This window comes from Canis aureus, chromosome 9 (genome assembly GCF_053574225.1).
Source record: "Canis aureus isolate CA01 chromosome 9, VMU_Caureus_v.1.0, whole genome shotgun sequence".
In the NCBI taxonomy this organism is placed as follows: domain Eukaryota; kingdom Metazoa; phylum Chordata; class Mammalia; order Carnivora; family Canidae; genus Canis; species Canis aureus.
In genome coordinates, this window is record NC_135619.1 from 73,392,047 (window position 1) to 73,406,350 (window position 14,304).

Consider the following 14,304-nt stretch of genomic DNA (forward strand, 5'->3'; position numbering starts at 1 on the left):
ACTAAAGACAGACACTTAATGTACTGAGGCCCCCAGGCGCCCCCACTCCTTTTTTTTCTTAGAATGCACATGAACCACTTGTGTTTGTGCTAAGTGCTTAAGTTCCATTTGTATCCTGTCACTGTTCTCTCTGTGATGCAGTGATTCTGTATTTACTCCAAATCTTCTCCATCCATTCATCCCTCCCCTAAAAATGCACAGGCCCTAGAGCTAGACTTCTTGGGTTTTAAATCTTTTTTAATTTTTTTTTTAAGATTTTATTTATTTATTCATGAGAGACACAGAGGGAGAGAGAGAGGCAGAGACACAGGCAGAGGGAGAAGCGGGCTCCATGCAGGGAGCCCGATGTGGGACTCAGTCCCAGGTCTCCAGGATCATGCCCTGGGCTGAAGGTGGTGCTAAACCACTGAGCCACCGGGGCTGCCCTATTTTTCCTTTTTTTTTTTATTTTAGAGAGAGGAAGAGGAAGGTAGGTGGAGAAACAGAGGGAGAGGGAGAGAGAGAATCTTAAACAGGCTCTATTCCCAGGATGGAGGCTGACTCAGGGCTTGATCTCACAACCCTGAGATCATAACCTGAGCCGAAATGAAGATGCTTTTTTTCTATTATTTTTTTCAACTTTTTTTTTTATAAATTTATTTTTTATTGGTGTTCAATTTGTCAATATACAGAAAAACACCCAGTGCTCATCCCGTCTAAGTCAATCGAAATGAAGATACTTAATCAACTAAGGCACCTGGCGCCCCCCCTACAACTCAGAATGTTTTTAAATGCATGAAATAAAATGCACAGGTTTACAAGGAAACAATTATCTAAATTGTGATCTAGTAATCTCTGTGCTTTGCCATGAACAAATAAAATAGCAAGATCTAGTGATGGGCCATATTAATATCGTAATTTTGAAGTAGTAATGAGCATAAGCAAGATAATCAGGATATGTACAAATGTGGGGTACCTGGGTGGCTCGGTTGGTTAAGCATCCAACTCTTGATTCTGGCTCACATCATCATCTCGGGATCCTGGGATCAAGCCCTGCCTTGGGCTCCCCACTCCGGGAGTCTGCTTCTCTCTCTCTTTCCCTCTAGCCCACCCCACACTGGTGCACTCAACTCGTGCTTGTGCGCTTGCTCGCTCTCAAATAAATAAATAAATCTTAAAAAAAAAAAAAAGATATGTACAAATGTGATGAGAAAGTATTTGTTGGTGACAAAGCCTTAGAACCTCAAATGACTGGGACTGTTGTGTGCATTCATAATTATAGGAAATGCTAAATTTTAGTTAGGGGTTAGTGAAAATAATAATGATGATCTCCCCCAAACAAGTTTCCAGACTATCTGAATTTCATCCAAGACATCTGTGGACCCAAATGAAGGCCCCTGCTTGCTTTATAATTCTGTGGGAGTGTGGGCAAGAGATGTCTGTGGAAGTCTTGTGCTTCCTGAGGTAAAGCTCATCCTCTGCTCTGCTGAGAGCTTCAGGGAACTGAACAGGGATTCTTCCCGGTTGGTGTAGCCTTCATCTGTCCCTCTGCAGTGGTATTTACCTGTGGATTATAATTAAAGTTTTAATAATCAAAAAGGAAGACTTTGTTGGATACTGAGTTTATATGTAGTGTTCCTGCAAATTACTGAGCTTTCCAATATAGTTTTAATTGTTGACAAAACTTTGAAGAGGCAAGTACCCAAAACCTAGGTTTTAACATGTTATTTTAGCTTAAGAACTAAAACTACATTGTCAGAAGATCTTTACATGCAGAGTAGAATATACTCTCTGGTATTTCTCGTAGCTTTGTTGGGTTGTGGTTATAAAACATTTGGCTAAAAGTTAAAAACCCACAGATAGGGCTGACTATATTGTGCAGTGTTTGCTCCTGGTGTACAGTGGAACGACAGCCTTCATGTGATCAACTTTTTTGTCATGGATCCCTTTCAGGTCACAGCAGTTGCACAACAGAATCAAGGAGAGGTCCCTGAGCCTCAGGACATGAAAGTAGCAGAGGTTCTCTTTGATGCCGCGGATGCGAATGCTATTGAGGAGGTCAACCTTGCCTATGAGAATGTCAAGGAAGTGGACGGGCTAGATGTCTCCAAGGAAGGCACGGAAGCTTGGGAGGCCGCCATGAAGAGATATGATGAGCGAATCGACAGGGTGGAGACCCGCATCACTGCTCGCCTTAGGGATCAGCTTGGCACAGCCAAGAACGCTAACGAGATGTTCAGGATTTTCTCCAGGTTCAATGCACTATTTGTCCGGCCTCACATCCGTGGGGCCATCCGCGAGTACCAGACCCAGCTAATTCAGCGTGTGAAAGATGACATCGAGTCTCTCCATGACAAGTTCAAGGTCCAGTACCCACAGAGTCAGGCGTGTAAGATGAGCCATGTGCGTGACCTGCCCCCAGTGTCAGGCTCCATCATCTGGGCGAAGCAGATCGACCGCCAGCTGAGTGCCTACATGAAGCGTGTAGAGGATGTGCTGGGGAAGGGCTGGGAGAACCATGTGGAGGGCCAGAAGCTGAAGCAGGACGGGGACAGCTTCCGCATGAAGCTCAACACTCAGGAGATATTCGATGACTGGGCACGGAAGGTGCAGCAGCGCAACCTTGGTGTCTCGGGGCGCATCTTCACCATTGAAAGCACTCGAGTCCGGGGGCGCACTGGAAACGTCCTGAAGCTTAAAGTTAACTTCCTTCCCGAGATCATCACACTTTCCAAAGAAGTTCGAAACCTCAAGTGGCTTGGTTTCCGAGTCCCGCTGGCGATTGTGAACAAGGCTCACCAAGCAAACCAGCTGTACCCATTTGCCATCTCGCTGATTGAGAGTGTGCGCACCTATGAGCGCACATGTGAGAAGGTCGAGGAGCGGAACACCATTTCCCTTTTGGTGGCGGGCTTGAAAAAGGAAGTGCAGGCTCTGATCGCAGAGGGCATTGCACTGGTGTGGGAATCCTACAAGCTCGACCCATACGTGCAGCGCTTGGCGGAGACCGTCTTCAACTTCCAAGAAAAGGTGTGTTCTGATTTACTCCCTGCATCCTCTAGGGTCCTGGGAATGAACTGAAGGTAGTAATAGCTCACTCAGCACGGTAGTTCTCCCAGGAGGCGTTCCTGACCGATACCGCATTGGGCCGTGTGAGCTGAAGGGGAGGAGCAGCTCTTTTACTCTCTGGCTGGGCTGTTTGACTGTGGTGGGCTCTGGGAAGATTGTTAAATAACAGCCTGAGTTCAAAAACCAATGGAGAGGTGATGGACACAGGAGTCTGACTGAGTGAGACAAGAGCTTTATTACTGACACAGATGCTCGGACAGTGGGCTCTAGATCTATGGCCACGGCCCTTGCTTTCGGCCCATCCCAGACCCAGACTTCCTTCCCAGACCCCGGCACAGCTGGACATCTGTTAGCCTCCTGGCGCCCAGCCTGCTGCTGTGAGCACAGCCATTTCCTGGTCCCAGACTTCTCAGTCAGAGGTCACCCTTCCCGTGAGCAGGGGAGGAGTGGGGAGAGGCTGATGCTTTCCATACATTTCCCTTCCCTCTGTGAAAAGCACAGGAGTGGGATAAGTGTTCTCACACCAACATGCGGGATTAGGTCCTCCTGGAAGAAGGCATTAAACATACGTTAATCAAGAAGACATACATAAATGGAGTGAATGGTGTTTTGAATATTAAATACACCTTCCTTTAGGTGGATGATCTGTTAATTATTGAAGAAAAAATAGACCTGGAGGTCCGATCCCTGGAGACTTGCATGTATGATCACAAGACCTTCTCCGAGATCTTGAATAGAGTCCAGAAAGCCGTGGACGACTTAAATCTGCACTCCTATTCCAACCTGCCCATCTGGGTCAACAAGCTTGACATGGAGGTGAGGGATGGGTTGTTACACTGTTTTTCAGTTTTCCATTGTTGACATAAGGGTGGACTCTGTTTTATAAGCTTATTAGTTCGTCACTGAAAAGCATTTTCTTTTTTTTTTTTTAAGGGGTTTTCTTTTTTTTTTTTAATAATTTTTATTTATTTATGTATGATAGTCACAGAGAGAGAGAGAGGCAGAGACACAGGCAGAGGGAGAAGCAGGCTCCATGCACCGGGAGCCCGACGGGATTCGATCCCGGGTCTCCAGGATCGCGCCCTGGGCCAAAGGCAGGCGCTAAACCACTGCGCCACCCAGGGATCCCTGAAAAGCATTTTCCCGTGGAAATTATCAGCAATAGTCCCATTTCCCCTCGAGATATCCCATTTAGCTCACGGTGGAGTTGAGCTACATGGTACTGGCAATGCTCCTGTCCATTCCAAGTTGCAGGTAGTGAGGTGAGGGAAATCTCTATATTATCTGAATATCTGCCAGCCTCCTACCTCCCTGCTCACCTAGTAACAGGTTGTCCTCCCTGGCCTTTCCCTCCAGGCATCCTTCTCTGAATGATGCCCCCTCTCAACCACCCAATTTAAAAAGAAATGCCCAGGAGTGCCTGGCTGACTCAGTCGGTAGAGCATGGGACGCTTGACCTTCCAGATCATGAGTTGAAGCTCCTTGTTGGGCCTAAAACTTAATTAAAAAAACAAACTTATTTTTTTGAAGATTTATTTATCTGAGTGGGGGGAGAGTGCAGCACGCACACACAGAGGGAGAGGGAGAAGCAGACTCCCTGCTGAGCAGAGAGCCTGACATGGTTCTCGATCCCAGGACCATGACCTGAGCTGAAGGCAGATGTTTAACCAACTGAACCACCCAGGTGCCCCACCTCCAAAAAAAAATCATTTTTAATTAAAAAAAAAAAAAAAAGAGAAAGAAAGAAATAACAAATGCCCAGCAACCAAATACCTCTTACTCCTGGTGTAGAGGATCAGGCTCACCCCTATAGAGGTGTACAGGTAGGGAGAAGTGTGTCTATGCACCTGTGCGTGTATTTGAAATAAACTTAGCACCCCATGGTGGCTTTCTCGTTGACAGATGTCAGCATCATGGAGAGCCCTGGAAAGTAGGATATTTCATGGCAGTGGACAGGTGGTGGATGGGCAACTCCAAAGTGTATTAGAGAGAAAGGAAGAGAAAGCTTGTAACCACAAAGATGCAGAGTATCCACACATAGGACACTACCAAGGAAAGTTAACAAACCCCACTCTTCCAAATTTCCTGAAAGTCTCAGATTTTATCACAGCTGCCATTCCACCATTCCTAGGATGGCTGTGTGACCCAAGACAGACTTTGCATGAGGACATACACGTGTCCTGTTCAGAGAAGACTTTGTTCCTTACTTGTTAAAAGAAAACCGTTACCTGTATGTGCTGACAGGTGTTAACTAGCCTTACCTGGTGGTGGTTTTGCAGTATATACAAATATGGAATTATTATGTTATCTATCTAAAGCTAATATGTTTTATGTCAATTTCTATCTCAATTTTACCAAAAAAAAAAATGGTTTATTTTCCAAATTATAGATTGCTAGTTTTATCTCTGAGGCTCCTAGGAAAATGTTTTTGTTTTATAAATTTTCTAGTATGTTGAGCAGTGAGACCATGACTGCATCTGCATTCATCTCCTTGTCCCTTACAAGTTGGAGAGTTGGTGACTAGGTTAGCCTCCAGATGGAGGTCAGATTGTCTGGGACTGAGAGAGGGACAGAATGAGATGGGGAACCAGGGTAAGATGAAGGGTGTGGTAGCAACTGTCATCCTTGACCCGAAGCATTGGTGTTCTATCTGACTTGCTTGCTGAGCTAACTTGGAAGGAACACTCTTCTTTGATCCTGCATTCTCTGTAGATTGAAAGAATATTGGGCGTTCGCCTACAAGCTGGCCTGAGAGCTTGGACCCAGGTGCTTCTTGGACAAGCTGAAGATAAAGCAGAAGTTGACATGGATACAGATGCACCTCAAGTTAGTCACAAGCCTGGTGGAGAGCCAAAGATTAAAGTGAGTATTTCCCATAGCATCCAGTTTGCTAGTAGATCAAACAAAAGATTCTCCCTTTGAAAAGTACTGATGAAAGAGCCACTTTACAGGGAAAAAGCCTGACAGACACCACCTCACCTAGGTGACCCAAGTCAGCATCAGCACTGCTATCTTGTACTCATTGTTTAGCCTGCAATGTGTGTGATGTGCTGGCAGGGCCATTCCCCACCCCCTCCCACCCCCGTCCTTGTCCTCACATCTCCCAGACTCATTCTAATCATGACAAAAGATCAGATGTCCCCTTCAGAACACCTGACCAGTACTCTTCCAGAGTGTCAAGGTTATTTGAGAAAGACAAGGAAAAACTGAGAAAAATGTCAGAGGTTGGAAGGAATCAAGGAGATGTGAAAACTGTGCTGTGGGGTCCTAGGAAATGTGACTGAAGTCAGTATTTTATATTATATGGTTTGTTGCATTTGTGTTAAATTTACCAATAAAAATGTTTTACAAAACAGAAACCTCAAAGAACTGAAGGTAAAAACATTGATGTGGGGGAAACAATCGGCTATTCTTTTTCTCCCCAGATGTTACCTTCTCGTTTTTTTTCTTTTAATGCTTGAAAAATGTTTTCGTTTTTGAATATTACATATATTTATCCCCAGAGCATTCTCTTTAAAATACAGAGGTGCAGAAAAGCAAATGGGTATATCTAAGTAAAGCAACTACTCATGGTGATAGAGTTGGAATTCTTGCTTAGCTTAAACCAGGCACTGGGAGGTGGCACAGCCTCACCTTGACATGTAAACCTACATCCATGCTGGCATGTGTCTGACGGCTAATGCCAGCCTCGTCACTGCATCAGTGGCACAGGGTTCTTGGGTCCCAAGGTCATTGTGTACAGAGATCACCATGCACATTAAATCAGATGGTGCTCCATTGAGCACCTACTGTGTGTTCACCTACACATGGGAAACCAGGAGGAACCTAATCAGTGCCTGGCCTCTGATTTATAACCCTTTGGGGAGGGCCACGGACCATATACATGAAATATAGAAGACCACGTTCTCTTAATAAAGTAACAGACTCATGGTTCAGACTCAAGAGGGTTAATAAAATTTAGGGGGAGAAAGTGTTATGCATCAAAACCATTATTTTTAGTTTGGAAAAAGCTTTTATATCAAGAACATTTCTTTGAAATAATTCTAATGCTTCGTATGACAAAAAAAAAAAAAAAAAAAAGCTGTAATTTGTATACTTTTTACCCAGTTTCAGACTTAAGCATTCATAGCACCTAACTTTACTTGAGATGATTACTGAGCAGTCATATACACATATGTTCAGTACCATTTTATTGAAAAATGGCTTCTGTAGGCATTCACCAATTTATTAGTACCTTGGAATCACACTTAGGTATTAGATTTTTAACCGAGAAATGATCATGCTTCTCATGAATGATTCAGACATCACAAATTGATAAAAGCCATTTTATCAAAAGCCATTATTTTAATAAATGGCTAATAAAAGCCATTTATTATACTTCAAAAATGAAGTTTATTACTTCATTGCTGAGTAAGAAATGAAATTTTTCTTTTACAGAATGTTGTTCATGAGCTGAGAATAACCAATCAGGTCATCTATTTGAATCCACCAATTGAAGAGTGCAGGTACAAGCTGTATCAGGAAATGTTTGCCTGGAAGATGGTTGTGCTGTCTCTTCCCAGGATCCAAAGTCAGAGGTACCAGGTGAGCCTTCCAGAGACTTACACTGTGGGCCTTCTGACCAGCCTCCCAGGGCTCTGTGGCACCTCTATCACGTCTCTTTAAATTTTGCTCTTGATATGTCTTCTCAGACTCCAGACTTGTGGCTCAGCATTCTAAGGGAAAGCTAGAGGAAGCCTTGTGTGATCTGACAGTTTTCCTGTGGCTACCTTTCCAAATACTTGCCTCTGTAGTTCTGATCTCAGTAGGCTCTTAGAAATTCCCTCCGTGGGGGATCCCTGGATAGCTCAGCGGTTTGGCGCCTGCCTTTGGCCCAGGGTGCGATCCCGGAGTCCCGGGATCGAGTCCCACGTCAGGCTCCTGGCATGGAGCCTGCTTCTCCCTCTGCCTGTATCTCTGCCTCTCTCTCTCTCTCTCTCTCTCTCTCTCTCTCTCTACGTGTATCGTGAATAAATAAATAAAATCTTTAAAAAAAAAAAAAAAAGAAAGAAAAAAGAAATTCCCTCCGTGAACTTCTTTGGGAATCTTAATTCCTATACTATCTCTGCCTCTCTCTCTCTCTATGTCTATCGTGAATAAATAAATAAAATCTTTAAAAAAAAAAAAAGGAAGAAAAGAAAGAAAAGAAAAGAAGAAAAAGAAAGAAAGAAAGAAAAAAAGAAAGAAAAGAAAGAAATTCCCTCCATGAACTTCTTTGGGAATCTTTTTTTTTTTTTTTTTTTTTAATTTTTATTTATTTATGATAGTCACACAGAGAGAGAGAGAGAGAGGCAGAGACATAGGCAGAGGGAGAAGCAGGCTCCATGCACCGGTAGCCCGATGTGGGATTCGATCCCGGGTCTCCAGGATTGCGCCCTGGGCCAAAGGCAGGCGCCAAACCACTGCGCCACCCAGGGATCCCCTTCTTTGGGAATCTTAATTCCTATTCCTCCCCACTCCCACTTTATTATAGAGATTTACATATATATATAAATCTAAGAATCTCACGAGCTCACACCAACTTGCTTTGTTTATTATCATGTGGCCATTTTAAATTTCAATTCCCTTCCCTTCCCCCACCAGATTATTTTAAAACAAGTCCCAGATACAGTTTTAATAACCTGCTCTGGAGCAAAAGGAAAACCCGAAAAACTGTTTAGTCCCTGGCCTCTAAGCAATATTACTTCACATCAGCAGATCTCCACAACCTCTGTTTTGACCAGCTCTTGTAGAAAGTCTTAGCTTTGAACATATGCACCATAGGCTCAGCCCTCAGATTTTTTTGCAGTAGCAACCACCTGTAGACTCACAATCTTGGCAGTGATTAGCCCAAAACTTGACAGTGTCTAGCTAATCAGAGCCGAGCTGTGGATACTGATTCCTTCTGCTCAGGGAGTCTGTGCAGACTGCAGGATATTTCTTATGTTCTGTTTTTAACCTGCCATGTTTCTGTTTGTATTGCTGTCCTGTTTGTCTCCACATCTGATGGAACTGAAGCCAGTCTCTCTTCTGCTGGGTCCCCTGTCCTTGCTCTGAGGCTTAGCACTCTTCCCTCTGCTGAATTTCCTGTCAGCAAATAAGCCTGACCCCTGTCATCCTCTAGCTCTGGCTCCCCTTGGTAAAAACACAAAGGACTTGTCTATACACCTGCTCCAGGTCCCTACCTCTCAGGTGTCAGGGTCACCGGCCTTTACCTGTCGCAGTCTTCCCAGCCCTTGAGAAGTGTCGGTAGCAGGATATGACAGGTGTGCACCCCCTCCTGCTGTTCTGCTGGGCTGTCCTGATTGTCCCCCCACCTCTCTGGCCAGTGTCCCCTTCTGGCTCCTCTCTGGCTCTCCCTCCTCTGGCCTCTACCTGTTCTGTGTGCTCCTCCTCCCAGTACTCTGTCCCACTCAGTCCGTTCTTTTAAGACTGACCCTATGGGATGACTCTGTGTTCCCACCTTCATCTCAGCCTTTATCTGGACTCCAAGAGCCTTGCTCCAGCTGGCTCCTGGGCATTTCCACAAGGCTGATGAGCACATCAAACTGAACATGTCTCTGACCTCCTCCCTCAGATTTGCTCCCACCTTTCCCTTTCCTTTCCCTACCTTTCCCCACCCTCAACCCACTCAGGCCTAACTCGAGGGGTCACCCTGGCCTCCCAGTGTCTATGTCTTCAAAATTCACCCTGATATTTTTTTGCCCACATCTCCTGATACTACCAGTCTAAGGTATCATCATCCCTCACTTGGATTCCTACAGTTCCTCTGGGTGGGTTTTTGTGTCTGCTTTTGCTCCCCTAAAATCTATTTTCAGCACAACAGCAGTCTTAGATTTCATGTTGGTCTTGACACTGCTCTTCCCAGAATCCACCAATGGCTTTCCGTGCCACTCCTCATGAAAGCCCACGTCCCATGGCAGAGTGCTGGGCCCCACGGAATATGCTGCTTGTTGCCTCTCTGACTGGAGTACCTGCCTCCTGCTTACTGACTCTGCTCCTACCACACTGGCAATCATGTTCTCCTTAGACATGTCAGACAGGCTCTTGCCCCTGGGCCTTTGCACTTGTTGATCTCTCTGCATTGAACTTCTCGTAGTAAAATCATTGACACAGCTCACTCCTTCCCTCTCCTGATCCTGCTCAGTGTGGCCTTCCCTGACCTCCCCTACCTCATACTCCTGGCCCTCCTCTTTCCTGCTTTGTCTCCACAGTGCTTTTCACCCGCTGCCATTCTGTAGTTTGCTTTTCTCTGTCTCTCCTCCCACAGAATGTAGGCCCGTGTGAGCACAGATCTTTGTCAGGATGTTTCCTGTGCCTACAACAGTGCCTGGCATGTGGGCAACACTCAGACCATTGAAACGATTACTGGGTCATCACTTCCATTGTCCTAGCCGTTGTAATTATGTGGTCATGGTAATCTTGGTTCTTTAGAGACCACCTTTGTGCTTTGCTCCCAGAGAGGCTCAGGTCTCCAACAGCTCTGCTCCAAGGGCTCAGAGGGTTCTGTAACTGTTCTTGCCTAGTGATGCCCCATTTTCTAGCTTGTAGTTTATCTGATGTTCCCTTTGTTGGTTGAGTGAAGTTTGAGTAGACTTCTGATTTCTTGTGGCTGGGGTAAGTGGATGTTATCCCTCAGATGCTATTTCTATAGCGAGTTCTTCCTTCAGTTCATCGGAATTCAGTGAAAGGTGGCTCTGAGGTAAACATTTCTGTACACACCACCTGTGTTCCTTCTGGCTCTGCTTGCTCAGGTGGGCGTGCATTACGAGCTGACGGAGGAAGAGAAATTCTACCGGAACGCTTTAACGCGGATGCCTGATGGCCCTGCTGCCCTGGAGGAGTCCTACTCTGCAGTTATGGGCATCGTGACTGAGGTCGAGCAGTACGTCAAGGTGAGAAGCTCCCTGTCTCCGTCATTATGCTAGAAACTCTGTCTTAGATATGGTGAGTATGAGGTCTAATGAACGTGATATGTCTATAATACGACACGCTAGATAACTTTTGCTTATTGTAAAGCAAACTGTGCACAGTAGAACAAATCTAGTGGGACATGAACTCTCATTTCAGAGGGCAGTAAATTTTATCTTTCAGTATGAAAATTCTGAGAATGTGAAGTGATTTTTCTAACAATGTCGAAAGAAAGTGAGTCTTATTAATGAAGTATGAATATTCTACAGGGTGAAAAGCCCAGCTGTGCTCTTTGACTGTGCTCTTCGCCTGCAGGTCTGGCTTCAGTATCAGTGCCTGTGGGACATGCAGGCTGAAAACATCTACAACAGACTTGGGGAGGATCTCAACAAATGGCAGGCTCTCCTGGTTCAGATAAGGAAGGCCAGAGGCACTTTTGACAATGCAGAAACCAAGAAGGAGTTTGGGCCGGTAGTTATAGATTACGGCAAGGTGCGCTCTGCTGTCTCGTTGAAAGGGGCCATGGTTGCCAGCTCTAGGGGACATCCGTGGGTGATGAGGGTGCAGGAAGGAACTAATGATTGCGTCGTGGGCTCTTCACCTGCAGGTTCAATCTAAGGTCAACCTGAAGTACGACTCTTGGCACAAGGAGGTTCTCAGCAAATTCGGGCAGATGCTCGGATCGAACATGACGGAATTCCATTCCCAGATCTCAAAGGTGAGGAGCCAAGGTCCCGGCAGCGTCACGAGGCTACTGGTAAACCACGGCTCTGTGTTAAAATTCTGCGTTCTCTCTGAACAGTCGCGCCAGGAGCTGGAGCAGCACTCAGTGGACACGGCCAGCACCTCCGACGCCGTGACCTTCATCACTTACGTACAGTCTTTAAAACGAAAGATAAAACAGTTTGAAAAACAAGTTGAGGTGAGCTCCGTGCATAGTTAAAATTCTCCTCATCGGTTGTGGTGGCACTTAGAGTTAAAGCACACATGGCCCCCTACTGTCACTCTTGTATCCACCTGGTGTGCAGGGTAAAGCACAGATCCTGGCATCCTGGGGGTCTGCATTTTAATCAGCTCTGCAGGTGATTCCGAAGTGCGTGGAGCTTTGAGAACCACTGTGTTTTGCTTTTTAAATCTTTTACTTTAGGTGTTGATCGTTGAGTCCTCACACATGCATTTGTTTTTCTGATTTGGAAGTTGGGGGTGAAGCACCGCCAGCAGCATGCTTTCAGTCCTCTCCAGGCTGCTTGGGCGCAGCCACCTCAACAGGCTTGGGGTGGAAGGGAGTGAATGTACTGATATGTGTTCGACAGCCACAGAGTCTTCCCTTTACATGGGGACCTGACAATAATTTCTATTGTTAAAGGAAAAAACTCTATTTCTTAACTCTCAAAGCTCTACCGCAATGGTCAGCGCTTACTGGAAAAGCAGAGGTTCCAGTTCCCGCCCTCCTGGCTCTACATCGACAACATAGAGGGCGAGTGGGGGGCCTTCAATGACATCATGCGGCGGAAGGACTCTGCCATCCAGCAGCAGGTGGCAAACCTGCAGATGAAGATTGTGCAGGAGGACCGGGCCGTGGAGAGCCGCACCACAGACCTGCTGGCAGACTGGGAGAAAACCAAGCCTGTCACGGTGAGCCATGCGCACCACCCCAGCAGCCTCTCCTAAACCCATAGCGTGATCTGATGTCCTTTCTCCCACACTTCAGAAGGCATTGCTCTGGCTTAGCTTTCCAATGACGAGGACTTTTCTTTTTCATAATTAAAACAACACTTAGATGTCGTAGATTTGAAAAGTGAAAGCCAATTTAGACCTCTTTTACCCTGAACCCCTCATGATAATCATTTAAGTCGAGAGGTGGTTTTAAAAATTAAAGTTTTTCCTGTTCTTATGTATCCTGTTACATAGACATACTCAGGAATTAGAATTTAATCTCTCACGAACACAGGCCGAGCCTTATGTTGCCACTGCCTAGCTCTGTGCTGTGGGAGGCAGGTTCTGCTGTCATTGTCACTGTAGTTACTTCTGTACACAGGACCTACCACCATCCATCCTCTTGGTTCATTCAGGTGTTTATTGAGCACCGACTATGTTCTGGGCGGTGAACAGGAGCCCCTACCCCCATGGAGGTAGGGAGAGGGAGAGACAGGTAAAAAACAACCAAGGAAAATATGTATTTGAGTCAGGTAGTGATTGGTGCTTTGGTAAAGGGCGAGGGCTGGGTAGAAGAGAGTGAGGTCTGGGGTAATGCTGGGGTGCTGCTTTGTAGGGAGGGTGGTATCTGAGTGGAGACCAGAGGGAGGAAGGAGAGCTGGTAAGTCACACATATAGTGGGGAGGGGGTTCAGGCAGAGGTGACAGTGTGTGCAAGGCTCAAGTAAATACAGAACAGCGTACCCCGTTTCCTGAGGCAGAATTCAGTCTGATTTGTTTAGGCATACAGACATAGACAGGAAAGAAAAGGGGAAAGATGGTTATACTTCAGATGTTAATCTCGTTTTCTAGTTTGGGGTGTAGGTGTTCCACAGCAGGCCCGGTGGCGGATCTAGCCTTCTACCTACCCCAAAGAGCTCTGTCCTGCCTCAGCCCTGTCTCTACTGTTGGACCCAAAGGTCCTAATTTGTGTTTAATTTTGGTTCGAGGGCCCCTGTTTTAAGATCTTTCACAAATGCCAGTAGTTATGCAGAATATTCTCTCCAGCAGGGAAGGGAGTAATGATCAATAGGCAAGATTCTGATCACCAAAACTTGAGCATTTTTTATTGCCATTTTTTGCTAGTATTGTGTTATAGTTTAAATTTTCAGTGATATTTTATATAGTCATTTTCAAGTTATTAGAATGAAGAGTAAGCAAATAGTAGTTTAATGCTCCTCTGGAACCCATTTCACTGAGGACTACTACTTGATTTCTCATCGTTCTCTTGGTAACTGACATAATAGCTGTGTGCTTTAAGGAGGGTATGGCTGGCAGCCCCCAAGAGCCATGTCTCCTTCACTCGGGAGTGTCCTTGTCTAAGCCCTAGTCTGTCCTGATTCTTCTCTTTCTGTCTCCCAAGGCACTTAGTGAGACAGTGGCTAAATGGAGAGGTGTCTGTCCTCCCTCCCTCACTCCCTCCCTCCTTCCTTCCGACCTACCCACCCACCCACCTACCCACCTGACATGGGACTTGAACTCACAACCCCAAGATCAAGAGTTGCATGCTTTTCTGACTGAGCCAACCAGGTGCCCTGGTGCTCCATCTTTCTTATTCATACTTTATTTATGTCAAATACAGAAGTAAAAGTTCCTTTCAGTAATGTACAGAAATCATAAGTGTATGTCTTGC

At 45.7% G+C, this 14,304-nt stretch overlaps 1 protein-coding gene across 1 annotated transcript in view; it reads left to right on the plus strand.

Annotated features, from left to right (window-relative positions):
- Positions 1-14,304, plus strand: part of DYNC1H1 (dynein cytoplasmic 1 heavy chain 1) — a 68,077-nt gene that overhangs the window by 14,360 nt on the left and 39,413 nt on the right. The window contains exons 8-16 of the mRNA XM_077910641.1: positions 1,933-3,009; positions 3,685-3,864; positions 5,761-5,910; positions 7,486-7,632; positions 10,821-10,961; positions 11,293-11,469; positions 11,585-11,695; positions 11,780-11,899; positions 12,373-12,612. Of these exons, the coding sequence (XP_077766767.1) occupies positions 1,933-3,009; positions 3,685-3,864; positions 5,761-5,910; positions 7,486-7,632; positions 10,821-10,961; positions 11,293-11,469; positions 11,585-11,695; positions 11,780-11,899; positions 12,373-12,612 (2,343 nt within the window). The remainder of the gene's footprint in view (positions 1-1,932; positions 3,010-3,684; positions 3,865-5,760; positions 5,911-7,485; positions 7,633-10,820; positions 10,962-11,292; positions 11,470-11,584; positions 11,696-11,779; positions 11,900-12,372; positions 12,613-14,304) is intronic.